The sequence below is a fragment of the Lissotriton vulgaris genome, chromosome 3_1 (assembly GCF_964263255.1).
Source record: "Lissotriton vulgaris chromosome 3_1, aLisVul1.2, whole genome shotgun sequence".
Lineage (NCBI taxonomy): Eukaryota > Metazoa > Chordata > Amphibia > Caudata > Salamandridae > Lissotriton > Lissotriton vulgaris.
In genome coordinates this window covers 1825849915-1825870149 of record NC_141689.1, presented here as the reverse complement: position 1 = coordinate 1825870149, position 20235 = coordinate 1825849915, and the positions used below count along the sequence as shown (strand labels likewise).

The window sequence follows — 20235 nt, the reverse complement described above, 5'->3', positions numbered from 1 at the left end:
ACCTCGGTCGTCTTTCTGACCTACTGATGGAGGGGGCGGGTACACCAAAGGACATTCCATATATTGTGAAACAGCTAGCCAGGTGTGGTATTGGTTTGTAGTTTTAGTACTTAAGAATGCGCCCTTCCACTTGGAACTCCCAATTGGATATTAAAACCAGTCAGGCAGATGATGACCAATATGTCCTTCGAGTAATGAAAAGAGGGGGGTAACAATGGGGCGCCTTGTACCCCGACGAGTCTTTTATGTAATTTAAAAATGCCTGTGAGGAGTTCGAACTAGGCCAGGGGCAGTTCTTACAACATGAAGGTCTAGAAGAAATGGCTAAGCACACCTGGCCATGCTCCCTGGCAGCCCGCAACCTACCCATACACTCGAGATACTGCTGACCTGTGGTTCGGGCAAACACCTGATTACACACCATTACAGAGCTATGTGGTCGGATACGTTAAAAACCCCAAAATGGGACAGTGTAGTGTGGGATCCAGACTTTGACACCCTATTGAAAGATGCTGATTGGCAACGGGTTTGTAAATTAACGAGGACAATCTCCTGTTACGCCCGCTTTCAACTGATACATTATAATTTCCTGCAGAGAACCTATATAACATCCAAAGATCTCCATTGCATCGCTGAGTCTCAACCTCATACATGTTCTCGTTGCAATACTAGGGGGGTGGACGGTGGACTTCATACACTTGGCCTGGTCCCGCGATGCAGTGTACAGCTTCTGGCAACTAGTAGTGGGCAAGATGGTACCTGTCACTCGACTGCCCATAGTTTTTATGACCCAATGTTGCCTTCTGGGCTATTTTAGACGCCCGAAGGGCTGTAAAATTACTTAGAAGGTTGGTTAGCTGGCCATGATATTAGCATGGCATAGAACAGCAATCACATGAATGTCTCAGCGAGCCCCTACAATAGCACTCCATCATAGGGCTGTGTTCGAGTGGGTCCTAGAGGAGAAGACACATATACAACTTAGCAGGAGGGTTGACATACTTGAAGATGCATTAAACACCTTGCGTATCCTTTTTAATACACTCCCCTATTTCAGGGTGATAACAGACTCAGACACAAGCTCTGACTCCGGTGATTCAGAACACCACGATGCTGGTAGAGTGGGGGGTAGTAAGCCCTCATAGTTGTCATAAGGGCCGAGGAGGGACCCATTATCAATGTCTTGGAGACAGGGGAAGCAGAACTGCATGCATGAGCTTACTGAATGCTTCTTGATAGATACACTCATTTATACATCGTATTATCATGATAAGCATACTCATATGAGGATGGCCAATTTCCTTCAATGTAGATGATGACTAGTGATCGCCTGAGTTCAACGGAGAGATAACATGATTAATCACTAGAATTTTTTTTTATCAATCTTTACATTTTCCTTATGCCCCCACTCAAAGGGACATCAATGTTCAAAACAATTAAATAGAGAAAAGCGCAACACAAATATTCATTGAGAGTTTAGGAAACTAGAAATAGGGGAAGAGTGACTAATAAATGGTAGTCTTTCATAACAAAAACAAAATTAAAAAAAGTACAGTGACAGGAGACAGCTGGTTCACCTACAGGTAAGGCTGTCATTATACAACCTCGATTCTTAGTGCAGCTTCCTTTCAGTATTTCTAATGTATTCTATGTTCTAGTCCATGCTTCTCTAGCATATGTCTTTTTATGGAGTCAGCTGTTCAGATTATACTGTCAAAATATGTATAGAATAAAAAATTACAGCTAAAACATTGCAATGTGTTACATCGAGGAGACTCCGTAAAGGAATAAAGGGTTAAGCAACATCAAAGAAAGGTAACCTCTGTGGACGACCGTTGAAGATAACAGACTATGTCAATGCAAAAGTCACACCCTTTTACAGTTTAGTAGTGCCTGACTGAGATTATACTGGTTCTGTGTTCTACCATTAGGTAAAGTAGGTCGGAGCTGAAATGAACCTAAAATCCTTTTCTTGACATTGACTTAAAGTATCTTGTTTTGAGATATTTTTAATTGTTGGCATAATTTCTGCATAGCAACGTTTACAGAACACTTCAAATGTCAAAATACCTTTGTGCAGACAAATCGGACAGCAGGGAAATCCTTACAAAACTGCCTTATCCGGTGCTACAATAAACATTTTAAACCGCCTAGAAACATGCTACCACTAGCTAAAAGCAGAGGACACTCATATTATCATGTGTCAGATAAAGAACTTTGTGAGAGTTGTAACTGTTAAAAGAAAACTGTACAACCAAATTGCCCAAGGCAATCACTTTACTGATAAGCCTAAGCAGATGCTAAAATGTTCAGTAAAAGGGCAGATCTGATCCAGCCACCTAAAGGCTTAGCTAGCAGGCACTTGGACTGTTACAGAGCTATAACTCAGCATATCAAATGCATCCTTTATTCAAAACGAGTTATCAAAAGTCATAGCCGCTCAAACCTGGAACTTACTCCCAGATTCCCTCAAGGACGAAGCCTACCACCTGTGATTAAGGAGAAGACTCAAGACCTGTTTTTCCCCTCGACTACTGGCAACTGGAGCATAAATCTACTTATGACCTGTTTTAGTGCCTAGATACCCCAAGTGGGATGATAGATGCACTCACAAATAAACATTAAAAAATGTAATTCACTTTTACATGGTTCTTTGAATTTTAACAAATGGGCAGTAACTAAAAATGTCTGCAGGATGAAGGAGATTGACCTTTTCTACACTTCTTTCATGCAGCTATTAAGACACTCCTTGGTTTCCATAACAACAGAAACTGCCCGTTTACATTCATCCTTGCGTTTCTGTCCCAGAAATCATGCAGGCACTGTTTATAAAGTAGCTTTGTTGGAGAAACATACGGGCTTGCTACTTAACTGGCATATTATGTTACTATCCAAGGTAAGGTTTGCTAATATTAGAAAGGTTGACTCCAACAGAATTAATTTCTATTAATATCACGTAAGCAAACTACGACACTTCAGGGCTACCACAATGCCTGTTTCATAAGTGACAGGCTCATACACTTGGTGGAGTGTAAGTATCACAGACACTTGAGTAAGAATTAGCTACTGTGAAGATAAACATCCACGTCAAGAATATTATTTCCCCCATGTGTATCTTCCTCATTGTTACCTTCATGGAAAGAGAATGGAAACATTATCAACAGAAAACATAATAGGATTGGTATATCTGGCAAAGTATCAGAAAGAATACTCCATACTTGTCCTCTTTGAAGAATACTGGCTTCCTTCTGAGCTTCAATGTAGTCCTGCAGCATACCCCCTGTAAAGGTTGATTTCTGAATACCAGATCTGTGTGATATACATTGCAGGCAACAAATATTAGGCCTATGACATTCTGCACGTATCATTCAGGCACAAGGAAGGAGCTGAAATGTAATGTAAAGTCAAGTAAATGAGCATTTAACAGCCAAAGCAAAAAGTGGTTTAATACTTTTGGGATTAATACGTAACTATTCCAGCTGTGAGGCGGTCTGCTAAGTGAATCTGCCTATTCCCGTTTTTTCTTGTTATAAAGTATTCTGTTGTGACATGGATTCTTTATCGCCTCATACCACAAACAGCAAACTGTTCAAAAGGGAATAAGTGTCTTTCTGTTTTTATAAGTAGTATGCTGCCATTGTGTCAGGAGACCATGACAGTAGCAGAAAAGACTGCAGCACACGCTTGACTGCACTAAGGTAATTTGGGATGAAATTAACTTTATCTCCTTAGGTGACCAAAGCTACTGCACGGACAGTTGTACAGTCAGCATCTCAACTTAGAATAGTTGTACTGTTCATCAGCAACTAGTGGGGTCAACACCCGTAAAGGGAACAGTTTTAGATTGATTTTATGGATATCCTTAAGTAGGGGACTTCTGATAGTGTTTAGATTATACAGTTGACACTATACCTGGAGAAACACATGCAGGAGTCGAAACCCGTGACTATTGAATGCTACTAGGAAGAATTACATCGCATGAGCACAAGGAGGGTTTTCTATGTGCATCTGTGGCTTAAACAAGGGAAGCGACAATTGCCACAGAAATAATATATGCACTAAATTAATCTAGATAGGTTTACACGGTGAATCCTGGTGTGAGGAATAAAAGAACTGTCTTCTTGCCCCTATTTATAGAATGTAAACACATAAGAACTATTAAGTGCAACAGGCATTTGAGATACATTCACAGAAACGGTTTCATGCTAGTGGCAAGAACAGAGGTTTCTGAATGAGCTGCCCTCCAATCATGAACCTTCAGTACATATTTGAGTGGTTTTAAGCATGGAGTGTTACATCATTAACCTTCCACGTTGGTAGGGTTAAAGGAATTGAAGAAGGGTTTGGTTAGTTCTAGGGGGCAATGGGTACAGCCATCTATGTCTCTTTCTGCTCTGTGTCCAAGGGATTTGAGGTGGCCCGGTGATGGATTAGTGCTGAGGTCACAGCCGAGTTTGAAAGAATGGCTTTTAACTCCCTCTACGATTTAATATGGGGAACAGTATTTTCTGCCAAGAACTCATCCCTTTGTCTGCATATGTATCACTTAGACTCTTAAGAGGTTTTACTCTTCTCCTCATCAGTTCATCAGATGGTAGATACTTAAGATGTTCACCCGGACTTCAGGACCCAACCTCTATTAGTCAGTGGTGTATCTTTCCATAACTGAGTGATCATGGTAAATCTTTAACCGACAAATCATGAAGGTTTACCAAAGGTCAAGAGCCCCAGCTAGAAGTAGCCTTACTTCACCCCCTAAAACAGTCCCAAGTTCCTGATGGCCATCTTCTGGGATATATTAAAGTGAGTCTACCTCTACCTCCTAAACCAGTAGTGTATCTGGATTGGCGAGTTCATAAAGGTACCCTAACCATCCATTTGTCGGTGCCTTTGCACACTGTTGCAGTTTCAAGAATTGCTTTTAAATGTCAAAAATGTTAGAAGCCCCGATCCCGCCAAGGATTTTTAATCGAATATCACAGGCGGTGCGGACGCTCCTTTGAGATGGTGGCAACCCTCGGATAGCGCTGAGTAAACTTACGCGATGGGTGTACAATGGTGCGCTGGCCCTTCCAGACGTGCAACTATATGACTGGGCGTCCCAGCTGCAGGTGGTGAACGACTGGGTGTATGCAGATAGGTCGGAGACGGCCTATAGAGTAGATCGGTTTGTGATGCCGGGCGGGAACTGCGAATCATTGTTATACGCCTGCAGGACACGTGCGGATTGGCCCTCACGTACTGGAGTGGTGGTTTAGTGGTGGAGGGAGGCGAATAGATTTCTGGAGTGGACGGGATCCTTGATGGGTAGGACCCCCTTGTGGATTGGGGAGCAGCTGAGAGAGGTGTCTCACTTGGAGGGCTTTAGGGGTTGGCAAATCATCGGAATTGAATACTTGGGGGATGTGTGGAAAGGGGCCGCCCCTCGCTCATTTGAATATCTGCAAAAAGAATATGATCTGCAGGAATCGCAGCGCTACTACTACTTGCGCCTCATACACGCTATACGCTCACATATTCGAGGGGGCGCCTCCGTTCCAGAATACTCCCCCATGGAGGATCGTCTACTCCCCGATCCCATGTTTGAGAAGCCCACATTCACGATCTACCGTAAGCTTATAAACAACATGCCTGATCCATTAGTGTCACTGAGGGCGACTTGGGAGCGGGATTTGGGTCCCTTGGAGGATGACTACTGGCAGGACGCCCTGCAGAGCCCTCGAGAAATTGCGATCCGTGTTCGGTTCCAGCTAGTGCAGCTCAAAATTCTGCACCGGGTTTTCTACCCCGTACCCTATTGTACACTTGGGGTGGGTGCCAGTCTGCCCTGTGCGCGTGTGGGTGTGGGGGGTTGAAGGTTCCTTCCACCACATACTGTGGGAGTGCCCGGAGATAGTACCCTTTTGGACCAAGGTCGCAGATACAATGGCAAAGGTGGTGGGCTCCCCAGTGCAGAGGGAGCGCAGATGGTTACTCTTAATGATCAAGGGGCCCACTGATTGGACCAGATATGGGGAGCTTTGGTTGGCAATGGCAGCCAGTGTGGCTAAAAGGAACATTGCCAGGGCCTGGGGCGCGCAGGCTCCTCCACAGTGGGACCAGTGGGAGCGAGACCTCAATTGGTGTCAGAGAGCGGAGGAGACCATCTATAAAAGTAGGGGATGACCCAAAAAATGGAAGAAGATCCGGCGGCCTTGGAGACGTTATGGGGGGTGGCCTGGGATAGGGGCCTTAATTTGCATGTCCTGTTAGTAGTTAATATTGACCATTTTTTTCACTGTACACTGCCTGCTTATCTGATGCAATGTGACCAATGGATTGAAATGTCAACTGGTATGAGCAATGCTAATAAAAATACCTCTGGAGGCACAGGTTGTTGTTGTTGTTGAAGGAGCCCGAAAATCCTATGTATTCAGATAGTAGCATGTGTCCAAGAAACATACAATCCATGAAAATGACAAATATGAAGATTCAGGAGTGTCAAAGACAAACATCCTAGAAACATGTAGGTTCCTCCGTCTTATAACTGCAACTTGAGCTCTACTTCCTACTGGACAGTACAAAACGAAGCCAGTCCATCTCAGCTCGAGACAATTTAGAGTAGAACACTAAACAGAACAAACATTGACCTGGCCCCATAGAATTCCCAGTTACTCTCTGGTTCCGCTCTACCATCCGGATACTAAAAATCACGTTCAGGTTCTTTACGCTCATAGGCCTCTCTACCAGTAAATCAACATAGAAAACGGTCTGCAATTTCAATGGCGAGAGACATGTCTTGGAAATCAAACATTTTGCAGTATGTCAGAGAAACCACCCAAATATGGCTGTAATCAACCCAAAGTGGCCATAAAGTTGTTGACTGAGGAATCAGAAACATCTGGTCATCCAATGTCAATGTTGAGCCTTTCTGGTTGGAATAGTTACTTTGAACACAGCAGATACTGGATTGGGACCCAGAATTGCTCTCCCATGAACAGCTGGCCCTGCACATAATGCCAGTGCGGGAGCTTGGCTTTAATGACCCAAATGCCCAGTCTTTTGATGCCAGATTAGGTGATCTCAAACTAGAGTTTGATTTTCTGGAAGGAACAAGATTACTACCTGCACTTATGCTATTGTAAACTGTAACAGCTTGAGCAAAGTTAGGTTCGAGAAGCCTGGCATTACCCATGCTCCAAAATCATTTTAGCATGGCCATGGATGGGCAGCATCTTTTGGACAGTTTGGCCCCAGCTGTGAAGCTGCTAGATTGCACTGAATGCTAAGCAAAGAGTCTTTTCCTGGGGAGGCATGTCTATCTTGGAAGAACAGATAACTTTTCTGCTTCTAAGAAACACATGCCCTAACCTCCAGATTCTGAAGAAGTCTGCCGACCACTAACAATCATCTAATTTCGTAATTAAGATGAATTAAACATCAAGCATGTAGCATGAGTGCATAGGAATAGTGGAGTTAGTTACCAATAGGTTTGGAATAGTGTTGGCAAAATGTTACTGGCAAGTCCCAAATTATTTAACGCCAATCATATGAGCATAAGTGAGAGTTTAGAATAGAATACAAGAAAGTGAACTGACATGAATAACACTCTAACTGAAAAAGTTAGTGAGGTAGCAGGTGAAAACCAGCTTGACTAGAAGGGCTCATTAGCTATGCAAAGTAATTTCTTATCTTCGACTAGACAGAAAATATTGAATTCAAGAGCAGATGAATTCAGATGTCTTGGGATTTAAACAAAAAGCATATATATGCTAGTCACCTCTAGTATCATTAAGAACTCTCTTTTGTCTGGAAGAATCAGCAATATTGATTCCTACCCATTGATATTGACTTCCACGGGAAAAAGTTGGCAAGACCATGTAAATGTACCTCTTGGATGTTTTGAGCAGGGGATAGAAGAGTAATATGGTCATTATATTTGAGGTGAGCTAATTTCAGGAGGCATTGAGACTATTGGAAAATAAAAGTCAGGATTTTCCTGCAGGGATATACATGAACATATAGATGTTCTGGGCTAAGAAAATCCCAATACCTTGTAATCAAATGGGTGTCATAATTTGAGGGTAATATCCAATTGTATTCCACGCAACAAAAGATGTAGGCAATGTTGTGAAGTTTTCAAATGGGAATACCTTGTGCTTATTGGTTTAATCAGGGTCTGGGTCGAAAGCAGAGCAGAGATGATGTCGCGAAAAATGCCATATGCAAAGTGTCTACCAGTTACAACATACAAATCAAGGGTCCAAACTGATAGGAAGGTTACTTAAACATCAACTTTACAATTTGTATGGTGGGGGGGGGGGGCAGTAGGGCTTCAGCTTGATATATTAAACATATATTATATTATTTACAGATGTGGAATGGCATCTACATAGCAGAGGAACCCATTACAGAAAGCATTCCTCGATCATACCGCAAAACAAAGTTCACTTTTGCACTCCAGATGTTATGTGTATGCTTGTTTGGTCTGTAGAGTCATCCGATTCCGTTTGGGTTGCCTCCTTTAAATCTTTATCTGCAGTTTGAGTACTAAAGATTCCATCTGGGATATCTATAGTTGTAGGTGTGGTCAGGGGTGTTACTGTTTGCCCAAATCCTTGGTAGAGACCTAAAGGCGAAGGTGGTACAGAACAGGTTGCAGAAATGGGATCTTGCGTGGATGAAGAAAGCAAACTTGTGTGCTCATTTTGATCAAGATCTTCATGAAAAAACATCTTTCTTGGTTGACCAAGAACAGTTCTTCCTAAAAAAAAAGAAAACACAAAAAAGCAAATATATCACTTTTAATATTACAGAAAAGCTTCATAATAATCTGGTGAAAAGCAACGTGATAAGGCTTGCAGTCTGACAAGTAGGCCTAGGAAAGTGTGAGATAGTCAAACTAATTTCCAAAAAGTACAACCTTGTGGATGAAAAGTAGTTTGGTCCTTGTAATGCTGATAAGTAAATAATTCGAGTTCTAAGAGAGGCACTTGAAACTAGGCCTGGGGATGCAAATTCCGTTCGGCTTGCGGAATCTGAGGAATTTGGGTAATTTTGCATTCCTCGGAGAACGCGAAATTGCCGAAAATTCTGCGTTCCGCAACTTCGCAAAATTCTTTGCTTGTTCGCGTTCTCAAATGCGTGCTCGCGAGATTTTTCCCCTGAGCACGCAAACAGCGATTGCGAACAGTAAAAAAGCATCGCGAACAAGCAATTCCGCGTGTTCGCTGAGATTTTTACCGTTTCGCGGAGATTTGCGTAACGCGAAATACGCACATTACGCCCACCCCTACTTGAAACCTGCTCAGTAAATCTTATGAAAACAGATCAGGCAAAGACGTATTTGTCAGTACTAAATTTGGCTAGTACTTAAAATATAATAAAGTGAAACAAAAGAATATAATAAGTGTTCCCTTATGAAAATGAGAACAATATGGGAAGGAAGCACATTTAAAAGATTTCAATGACTGTAGGTATAGTTCGGCCAGTACTTACCCACATTACGCACTTGCTCCGAAATATCTGCTCGAAGATCTGAGATATCCCACATTGCCAGAAAAGAGTCAAAGCATGACCCTTCCTCTGCTTCTTGGATATAAGGTTTGTAGGTGAAACTATAGTGATGAGCGATAGCAGCAAGGAACATTTCAATACAAATAATAAAATCCTACAATAAGAGGAAAACAATATTAGTTCTTAACACTAAAGTGCTTCTTACAAGTAAGTCACTAATAAAACTAATTATATATATCAAGTATTGTTTCAGCTTGGTAAGAAAACAAACAAAGATGTTTGTATATTTTGGAATGTTTGGAATTTCAAAAAACAGAACAGGAAATGGATTTTCACTGTTCATATTAAAATATTAAAACAATTACTACCAACAATAAATAGAAGAACCCAGCAACATACAAAAATGTAAAAACAAATACTGAAAAACACCCTACGGATATAAAAACCATGTACACTGAAGGTAAACTAGAAGCTGTATGCATAAACTCACTTTGCAACACTTATAGCAAAATGTAACTACTTGTCCTGTAACAACTTGCTACTGATATATGCAGCCACTTTGCAACACTGAGGACAGTTACTGATTTAAGCCAAACCCTTTCCAGGTGATGGAAAGTCTGTCACAATGAAGAATCAGAGATGTTGTGCCGACTTTCAAATCAGATGAAGTCTGCTAGTACTTACACATTTAACTTTATTCTGTGAGCCACCAGCAGGCAGTACATGTCTTCGAGTGTCAGAGTGATATTATTTTTTTAGGTTAAGAGAAAACCTGGCTGTTTCTAGAGTTTTAAGATCACATTCTTGTACAATATTGCAGTAATAAAGCCTCAACCAAACCAAGGCCCCTCTCAAATCAATGTGGTGAGGTAACTGAAGCAGCAGGTGGAACCGTCTCAGCAAAATGATAACTACTGCAGTCATTTGATGAGGAAAATACAGGTAAGCACTGAACAAACTCCAAGGTTCTTTATGCTTTAGCTGGATGTCCCCTAATGCCTCAAGTCAAATTAATGTAAGACTTACATTGTTCTTCTGCTGTTTTTTGTGGAGCCCTTACGCATATGCAATTTGCTTTTGTTTTGCATACATGCAGGACTGTAGGGGATGATGAAAAAGAACCTGGCCAGAAGTCTAATATCAAGAATATAAAGGATACAAATAGAGTTTCCTATGGTAACTTGCATAAGATGTGATTCACAATCAAAGAGAGGAAGTCAATTCTGATATGCTGGAAACAGTAATGTAGCCAATGTGTCATGGGCACTAGTGCAAAGAAGGAAACTCCTCCCCGACTGCTATTTGAATGATAAAATACATTAATAATCATGGTTCAGTGGGCCCCAATGTCACTGTGTTTGCTGCACCAATGGAAGCTGCATCTTTGGTTAAAAGGTGGCACCATTTAAGGGGTGCTCAGACTCTTGAAACTCACTCTCCATGGCCCAGCTTAAAAAGAGGAGGCATAGTTATGTCTGTAATGAGCAAGCCACGGTTCTGGAACTGCATAGCTGCCAAGGTTTCATATTGATTGCTATGTGTGACATTTTCATAACTAGAATCTAAGTAGGAGTGAAATGTCAACAAGTATGAGTGACACTTTATAGTGAGCCAAATCAAGCAATGACGACGAGGGAATAAACCCATAAATATCAGAAATTGCATGCATTTGAGCAACAGGAAATTCTAAGATCTTAACACCATGTGCGCTAGCGGAATTCCGCTCGCACGCTGGGTTTTGCGGAAACGCACTTTACGTGACGAGCTGGGCTCGTCATCAGCGTGCGAGGAGGCTACGCCATGACGAGCCCAGCTCGTCATCAGCCTCGAAGGGGTTAAAACTGCTGCAAACACCAGAAATGGAAGAGCACTAACCGAAACAGATTGCAGTTCTCAGCGACAGAGTGCACACTCAGCAGCTATCATAATGCATAGATCGATAGGAGAATGCTGATAGTAATACACAAAGCACTTAGAAACTACATGCCAGAGGCACTAAACAATAAATAAATATGCTATTGGGGATTCTATGTTACCCATGTGATAAAATAATATGAACAACAACTGTTATTTATTGCATGTGCAAGGCGCAAGCCACTGACAGTATACTCAATATATTCATTACATTATGGTTTTACCAGGGCTGGCTATGTACTCATTCTCGAGTCACTGTTTTGTTAATGTATAAAGTAAACTAATACCTGCCTTTTTACAGTACTTTGAAACATTAAACCCAAAGCAGTAAGCACCGCATTGTTCGTAAATCTGCAAATTTACCAATCTTGTATCGCTGTTACTTGAAGCTGCAAACAGCAATGCCTCCTGTAATAGGGCTTAGAATCTGCCCACCCGAAGTTGCAGGCATGGTATGAATGTTATTGTGTGTTAGGGTGGTACGTGAAAGGATATTTTTACGCAACCTTACAGCCCTCAACATCACCTATCTGTGAGGGCCCTTGCACCGCCAGACGTCAAGTCCGAACATTTGAGGGCAAGTATACACGGACAGGCCCCTATGCTGCATAAACACAAACAGCCGAACTCTGAGACTTATTAAATGCGGCCGCTTCAGCCGGGAAAATCATTACAAGCATTTTTCAAACAAATGCTATAGGGGCCCACGCGCTGTAAACAGCTGCTGGCTACTGCTGTAGGAGAAAGTGATTAGCGGTAAAAGGGGGTTAATACCTACTCTGCGGGCCAGGCATTTTTAAGAGATTAGGAAATAAAAAAAAACATACGGGCCAAAGCACTTATCATGAGAAACTAAAAGAAAGGACGAAGCGCTTCCAAGAACAAACAAAAATTAAAAGGAAAGAAGAGGATGTTTCAAGAGGGGGGCTATACAGAGGGCTGCATTTCCGAATTATTATTGATGATGGCGAGAGAGATGAGTAAATAATTTAGGCCTAGCCTGCACAAATAATAATGGTTGCAACTGTACTGCGTCACAGTATTTTTAACAACTTGGAGAGCCAAGCGCTGGAGCGCGGGCAGGGCTTTAGTGGCACCATACCTGTAGTCGCAGGGTCCGGAGGAGTGTGGCGGGTGGCGCTCTAATTGCTTGGCACAGCGACGCCGTCTCTCTGTAAGGCAGTGGCTGCAGGCTCACTTAGGCTGCAAGCCACTGCGCCCGCGGTAATTTGGATTCGCTGGCCGACCGCCTCAATTATAGTCACCCTCCAGGCTGGCAGGCCAGTGGGTCCCGGGCAGGGCCCGCCGTCCACAGTGAAACGCACACTCTGTCCAGGCGGCCGCTGCAACCGGGTGGGCCACTCACTCCTCTCGGGCTCCCTCAGGTCGTCTGGCATTATAGAATTGAATCAGGGGTTAAGTAAATTAAAACGGCTGATAACGCACGCATGGGCGTCCGCAGAAATTTTTCCAGGGGGGGGGGGCAAAATGTTAACGTCATCACCATTCTCCGACATGATGTGTGCCAGGTGGAGCACAAGAAACACTGGAGCGCAGAACTGGGATAGACTCAATTAAATGCCAGGAATCCAGGACATGTGACTGACCCTGCCACAGGCCAACAAACACCACCTGTAGGGAAAACGCTAAACTTTCTGACAAGGTGCTTTATCTCTGTCTGCTAGGTGTGCAGACTTCCGGGTCCTCGATCCACCACCAATCAAGGCTGTCTTCAGCACAATTCGATTTTCATTAGAATACTTTAAAACAGCATATGATTAAAGCACCAGATTAAATATACTGAATGCACAGTGTATGTTAGGGATTATTTGTAGCACACATATTTACCAATATTGGCTTCTTGGTGCTAGAATTCATGATAGCGTTTATCCAAAGTTAAAGCACAACGTCAAAGTTAGTAATAAATAATGCAGCAATCACACACGCTAGTGATTCGCCAATGGGTGCTCCCTTTACTAGAATTTCTCGGGCATTGCTAAATTTTACACACATTCAATTAATTTATACAAAATAAAATGTATAGGTCCAAATGTTAGATATATTTTTGAAAAAAAACTTAGAGTCCCTCTACGTGTAGTCAATGTCAAACTGACAACGTGCCCACGTTTAGGGATACAATAATGCCATCTCCCTCATGCGGAAGCCCGGCACCGTAAATGCGTGGCACATGCGGCGCCCGCAGCGGCGGCACATCACAGATCCAGGGATGCTGAGTCTTACACAGTGGTCGAAGTGGGGGAAAAAAGTAGGGGAACAGTCCGACAAGGTTGTATTTTAGCACCATTACTTTTTACCCTTTATATTAATAATTTAGGCAAGTTTTTAGATGTAGCTAGTTTAGATGTTCCTAAACTTGGTCAGGAGCGTTGCCCTGTACTTCTGTATGCCGACGATGCGGCTTTGATATCTCGCACATCGGTCGGCCTACAGAAGCTGCTAGAGGGATTTGGAAATTTCATGAACTCATTGAATTTAAGGGTAAACATAGCTAAATCAAATGTGATGAGTATAGGCCGCCAGAGTAAAAGAAATTGCAGGCCTTTTTATTGTGAAGGCTCCGAAGTTACCAGAGTAACCTCTTTTATGTACCTGGGGGTTCCTTTTGACGAGAATGATACATGGGTTGCTCAACATAAAATTAAGGTTAATGGTATGGCTAGGGCAATTGAGGCCGTAAATGGGTTCTCTAAACGGCTGGGGGCCAAACCTGTTGAGGCAATGTTGAACATTTATAAATCAAAATGTATCGCAATTGCAACATACGGTTTCTCAATTTGGGGGTATAGACCCATGGAGGGTTTACAAAAAAAACAAAAAAAAAGTAGGGGGAACAGTGGGCGGAGAATCAAAGGGCGGGAATAACCCAAGGATTGGATCTGTGGGTGGAGCCAGAGGTGTGGCCAGAATGCGCAGACATCCCAATTTTTAGTATTTGTTTGGCATTTCACTGCCCAGTTTAATCAACCAATGGATACACATGATTATTTAAGGTTATAATGAGTTATTGACATTAAAATACATTCACAAAGTGGGATATGCTTCTAATCACAGAATGTACCAAATACGATAAAATGCGGAAACACAAGCCATTTGTCTCCGAGCCATGGAGTTTCTGTCATCAGCACTACTCCCTTTTTCCACAACAGCAGTTCAAACATGAATGGCAAAATATCCTAGTTTGCAAATGTTTTCTCTAAAATTATGGCTCTGCCATATTTGCCTCATAATGCAAAATCTGCTGCATGATCTGACCATTTGAACTAATAAATTGTTTGTAACTCAAACATATCAAAAGTTAATATAAAATGTGACTTGTGTTGCTGCGGAGTGGATGGCCTATTGTAAAGGTTGACTGGTCACCTTTCTTACTGCTGCGTTTGTATATTACACTGGTACTAATAAGGCTAAATCTCTCCAGAGACTGTTAGCATGTGTACACACGTCAAAATAATAAAATATCTGAAAATATACTGCATTACGCCGCAGCCTTTTTTTTAATGCATAATTTAGTCAACACTACGGCATAATGTTGTCATCCTTTGCTGCATAATTAATTCCAGTGGCCCCACAGTAGGCAGCACATGGTAAAGGTGCTTGTGAATGAAGCCGGGTGACTGTAAGTTTGCCAACTTAGTTTGGTGTGCGTGCAAATCCTGCATTGCCATTCCCTAGTGAGTTGCAGCTACTACTGCTGAAACAAGGCCAATGGAGATACCTATGGGTGAGGCAGACTGGCGTCAAGGGCAGGGCCAGCCATAGCACTGTTAGTGCCCCCCAATGACAACCTCTGCCATGGATTCCCTCAGTACCACCCTTTAACTGTGCCCCCCCAAGTTTCCATAACCACTCTCTCGCTGATGCATTTAATTTGATTTACAGCGCCACTCATACTATTGTAGGGTGTCAGAGCACTTTACATCACACACATTACACAGGGACAATCAATTTGTGTGTAAATCACTGTATAGAAAATGTTACATAAGACTAAGGACTACAAGGAGTAGGAGTCACATGACAACCATACCAGTAGCCCGTATAGTTTTATAGTGATTGGTCTGGAGAAACGTAATACCCGGAATTTAAAATGTAATACCATGGTTGGGGGTTCTCCTTAATAATCAGAATTGATTTCTGTCCAAAAGAACACTTTTTGGGACATTAGGATAATCAAAGACTGGTAGGGGGGACATAACGCTCTAATTTATACCTTGCAGTTTGTATGCAGCTCTTAGATGACAGTTATTAGCTCACTGTTCTAAGTTAGGATTTTAACTTATAAACTGCAAGTAACAAAAGGATCTTTTTGACAAAAGCAGTAGCCCGCTGACCTATTTACATTATGTGCACTTTGTGATCTGCATGACGCATGTTCTTTGCAGCCGGTACATTAACCCTCTGAGCTACCTTTCCATGAGTCAAAACTTGCACTAGACAAAATTCTGATCTCTCTCTAGGAAGAACATTAATCACCAGAGTCATCATGACATTTTTATTGTTGCCGAAAATTGCTGGAGGCCAGGAAGGAGGCAGCAAGCGTTTTTAAAACCATATTATACTTGCAAACATGATGCCTCCACCTAAAGTCAGCACCCGGTGCGGTCACATTGGTTGTACTGCCCTAGAGCTGGCCCATCTCAAGGGTCCTGTGACTTCAGTGACTGTTTTTCTAGGGTGTGCTGCTTCATAGGCCTGCCCGCAAGACTGGAGGTGAACTTCAGTATGGATAGTGGTGGGCGAGCCTTCAAGGTGAACCCACACTTGTCATGCTAGGGTCCACCTGCTGGTGCGAAGACACCAGGACTTCTAAGGTTTTGCGAAGCCTTCTAAGGTCTAGCATGTGACTGTGCTCTCGCAGGAGAGTGGTCTGGTGGACTGGTTATTAAGGCTGAACCTGGTTCTCAGTTCCAAATTCAGCAGCTCTGACCATAGGGCCACATCTTCTCCCCCACTGAACACCGTACTGCCCCACTGAGCAAAAACTCCCACTGTCTTCAAATACAACCCAATTGTTGCCGGCTATAAACACCTGGATGCGGCTCAATTTAAATTACGCACTAGACAAGAGCAATATGCGGCCTACAAAAAAACAGTAACATCATCCTGGAAAAAGCAAACACTTATAGGGAATGCTAAATTTAGCAAACCATGGTAAATGTAAGCAGGAACAACATGGTTACCTTAATGCTTTTGCACTCACTATTCAGAAATCAGTGAGTGATTTTGCCTGAAAAGTTAAGGACACGACTACAGGGCACTGAATGGACCCATTTCAATGGCCATTGCTTATATCCTTACAAAACGTAAGAAGTATGGAAAAAAGACAACATCCCTGGACGCAGAGCCGCAGCACACATTTTGTTTTCCAATCCACACATTGCAGTACCTCCAGGATTGGTGCACTAGTTCCAAGTCCAGGGAAAACAAAGACAAGAAAACAAAAATAGCGCTTCACTGGCAAACTCTGTAAAAGTGGCGCTAATGTGTTTCAGTGTGAATAAAATCAGTTTAGCCAGTTTGCTACCACTCTGTCTTACTTTACTTAGTTATTTAACTATTTTTTCATATTTTTAGCCTTTTATTCCGAATGCTGCACTTTGGAAATAAAATGTCAGAAAAATATGACATTTCCAGCAAAAGCGTCTTTCTTTTTTGGATCCATTTCACAGGGAAGCAAATGAAAGGAGAGGAAAGAGAACCCCGCCTTGAAGTCACGGTTTTCATGAGGGTCTGCAAGGGGGGCAAGGAGGGTTGCTCCAGGGGGGGGCAAGCGCCCCTCCTTGCCCCCTCCTGCGGACGCCCATGAACGCACGGCGGCGCGAGCTGTGCTTGCTGCAGGCAGCACGACGCTGCAAGCAGTGGCGTCACTAGGGTTGGTGTCACCCAGTGCGGTAACTCATGGTGTCACCCCCGCATCCCCCTGTGTCTCATACCTACGCATTCCTCCGTGCCCCGTACCTTTAAGTTTTCCCTGTGCCCCAACCTCTGCACTCCCCAGTCCTTGTACCTGTTCTGGGGTACATTTTGACCCTGCGGGGATCCCCTGCAGTGAGCCCCTGCGAGACCCTCTACAGTGAAAACCCCCTCCCCCCCCCCGCCCCACCTCTGCTCTGAACACACCCACTCCTGCCACCTGTGGGGTGGGAAGGGGGGCTCGAGAGTAGTCTACTACTTGGAATCAAAGAAACTGCACCCTGGACTATGAATCAAAGAACCTGAAGTAGGACTCGGAATTAACACCATGCGCGCTAGTGGAATTCCGCTTGCACGCTGGGTTTTGCGGAAACGCACTTTACGTGACGAGCTGGGCTCGTCATCAGCGTGCGAGGAGGCTACGCCATGACGAGCCCAGCTCGTCATCAGCGTCGAAGGGGTTAAAGAATTGTCACCAGGACTCAGAACCAAATTACTTGAACCAGTACTCATTATTAAAAAAAAACCTTCACCAGGACTCGTAATCAAAGAACCTATATCAGGACTCGAGATCAAAGAACCTGCTCCAGAACTAGGAATTAAAGAACCTGCATCATGACTCAGCATCAAAGAACCTGCACCAGGACTCAGAGACCTCAAGAACTATAAGTTGGTTTTCAGAACTAACCACTTCCAGAAACCTGAAGTTCTTGGGAATTTTCAGCTTTTTTCCGGCGTCACGGTCCCCTCCAAAGCTCTGCTAATGCCACAGAACCCCAGCCCTCCATCCTTTCGGCCCCAATACCTGCAGAAACCCCATCTCAAGCCACAGCGCCCCCTGCAGGACTCACCTTCCCCAGGATGCGCTCGATCTCGTCCTCCGTCTGTGAGTCTCCTTTCCTGAGCTGTGTCTCGGCCGTGGGCCCCGCTGCTGCTGGTTCCGCTCCTTGGCCCCCAAGGGCCCAGCTCTGGCACAGGAGTATGAGGAGCAGGCCACTCCAGCACCCTCCCATCATCTGGAGTTGGGGTTGTACTTGGAGCTGGCTGCTAACAGCCATTGACTTTAAACCTCCTGCACCAACATTAAAACCATGTCTCCAACCCCGGCCTTTCAGGATATCTAGACTATTTACCCTCACTGCTCCATTCCCACTGACCCTACCTAGGACCTCCAACGTGGTCTCCCCGGCAGGCGCTTGCACTCACCCAACGGATGGGGACTCACGGGCTGCGGCCTAGTACTGTCCTGGTGCTGCTGAGTCTCCTCGCCCGCTCTCGCCACGGCCTCTACTGGCTCACCGCCCGAAGGTCGCGCCACCATTTCCCCCCTCCGCTTTCAAACACCGGAGGTGCCTCTGGCGCGGTGCAGCATCATGGGAGCCGAGGGCACGCCCCTCGGGTGACCGAGCGATGGCTTGCGTGACAACGAACACGAGCTACAGGCTGCAGGCCCCGGTACACACCAGTTTAACTCACACTTGTGTACAAAATGTAATATTTGGAAAAAACACAGTCCTAGTTATGGCGTCACAGAAGAACTAATAGGGCCGCTAGAGAGAGCAGGTGTAGACATTGTAAAGGGACAAGAGACGCCGGTAGCATTTCTTCAGGGGAATGCGGCGGCAATCTTGACTGGCTCACACAAGACAACGGAAGTTTACCTATTTATCAAAAAAAGCACGAGCAATGTAATCTTTACGTCTATCTAGAATTAATTATTAGAAAATTATGCATGTCGGCGCACGTTAATAATTAAAAACAACGCCCTGACTTTTGTTTTAAAGTCAAGGCAACGTTCTTTTCTTGACAAGAATCCCTTCTTGTATCATTTTAATGTCTTCGAAAACTCAGCCCTCGTTATTATATTTTCCGACCTATCGCCGCAGTATACTCTCATGTTCTAACATGGTGCTTCGTTGCATGCCCTTCACCTATAGACTCAGGTCCCTGTCCCACCCACACTTGAAAGCGTATTTCTGACGCACTAAAGTAACTGCAAGGGTTGGGCCAGGCGTTGAGCAGTGCCGAAGGAAGAAAGTGCGTATTGAATGAAAAATGTCCTAGTTAAGGGCCGTGCAGGCTGGTCCGCGGGGTGGGGGTTCCATTATTTTGCATTTTGGTCGGTGTCACGGTGTCACCCCATGTGAAGGTGTCATCCGGTGCGGTCCGCACCCCCCTAGTGACGCCACTGGCTGCAAGCGCCACATTTGAAAATTTGCGGAGCGCCACGCAAACACTAGGCAGCTGGTCCTTTCAATTACAATCTTCCGGGACCAGCGCGCCGCCATGCTAAACATTTTTGCAAGCCAGCCAGCACTTCAGTGGCCGCTGTGAGACACATGCATTATGCACGACAACCAGGGGCGCAACTAGGTCTTAATTTCGGGGGGGGGGGGGGGGATTAACATGGCAGATGAAGGGGCGTGGCTAATGTAAATCAATGGGGCGGAGCTAAAATGGCAGATAATCAGGATCGGTTAATGCTCAGGTCAAGCTGAGAAAAAAATGTGGTGAATTCTGCATTTGAAACTGGACAACAATTAAAGCACACATTTTTGTTAGTTTGATGCATTGCCCCCCAAAACCCATACTCACCCTGAATCTTAAAATTACCCCTGGCACACCAAAACACTTACCCACGCTGAACCCTAAAATTAACCCCCTCACACCCTAAAACCCATACCCGCCCTGAAATCTATAATTACCCCTGGCACCCCAAACCGCATACCCATCCTATCCCTAAAATTATCCCTCCCTGGCACCCCAAAACCCATACCCACCCCACACCCTAAAATTACCCCCTGGCGCCCCAAAACCCAATACCACACTGAACCCTAAAATCACCCCCCTGGAGCTTCAAAACCCATACCCGCCCTGAACCTTAAATTACCCCTG

The 20235-nt window shown here is 44.1% G+C and overlaps 1 protein-coding gene across 1 annotated transcript in view; it reads right to left on the bottom strand.

Annotated features, from left to right (window-relative positions):
* Nucleotides 1-8115: 8115 nt before the first annotated feature.
* The window catches only part of TMEM184C (transmembrane protein 184C), a 241245-nt gene continuing 229125 nt past the window's right edge, over nucleotides 8116-20235 (bottom strand). The window contains exons 9-10 of the mRNA XM_086962270.1: nucleotides 9478-9649; nucleotides 8116-8743 (exon numbers count right to left, since the gene is read on the bottom strand). Coding sequence (XP_086818396.1) covers nucleotides 8427-8743; nucleotides 9478-9649 — 489 coding nt within the window. The 3' untranslated portion in view covers nucleotides 8116-8426. The remainder of the gene's footprint in view (nucleotides 8744-9477; nucleotides 9650-20235) is intronic.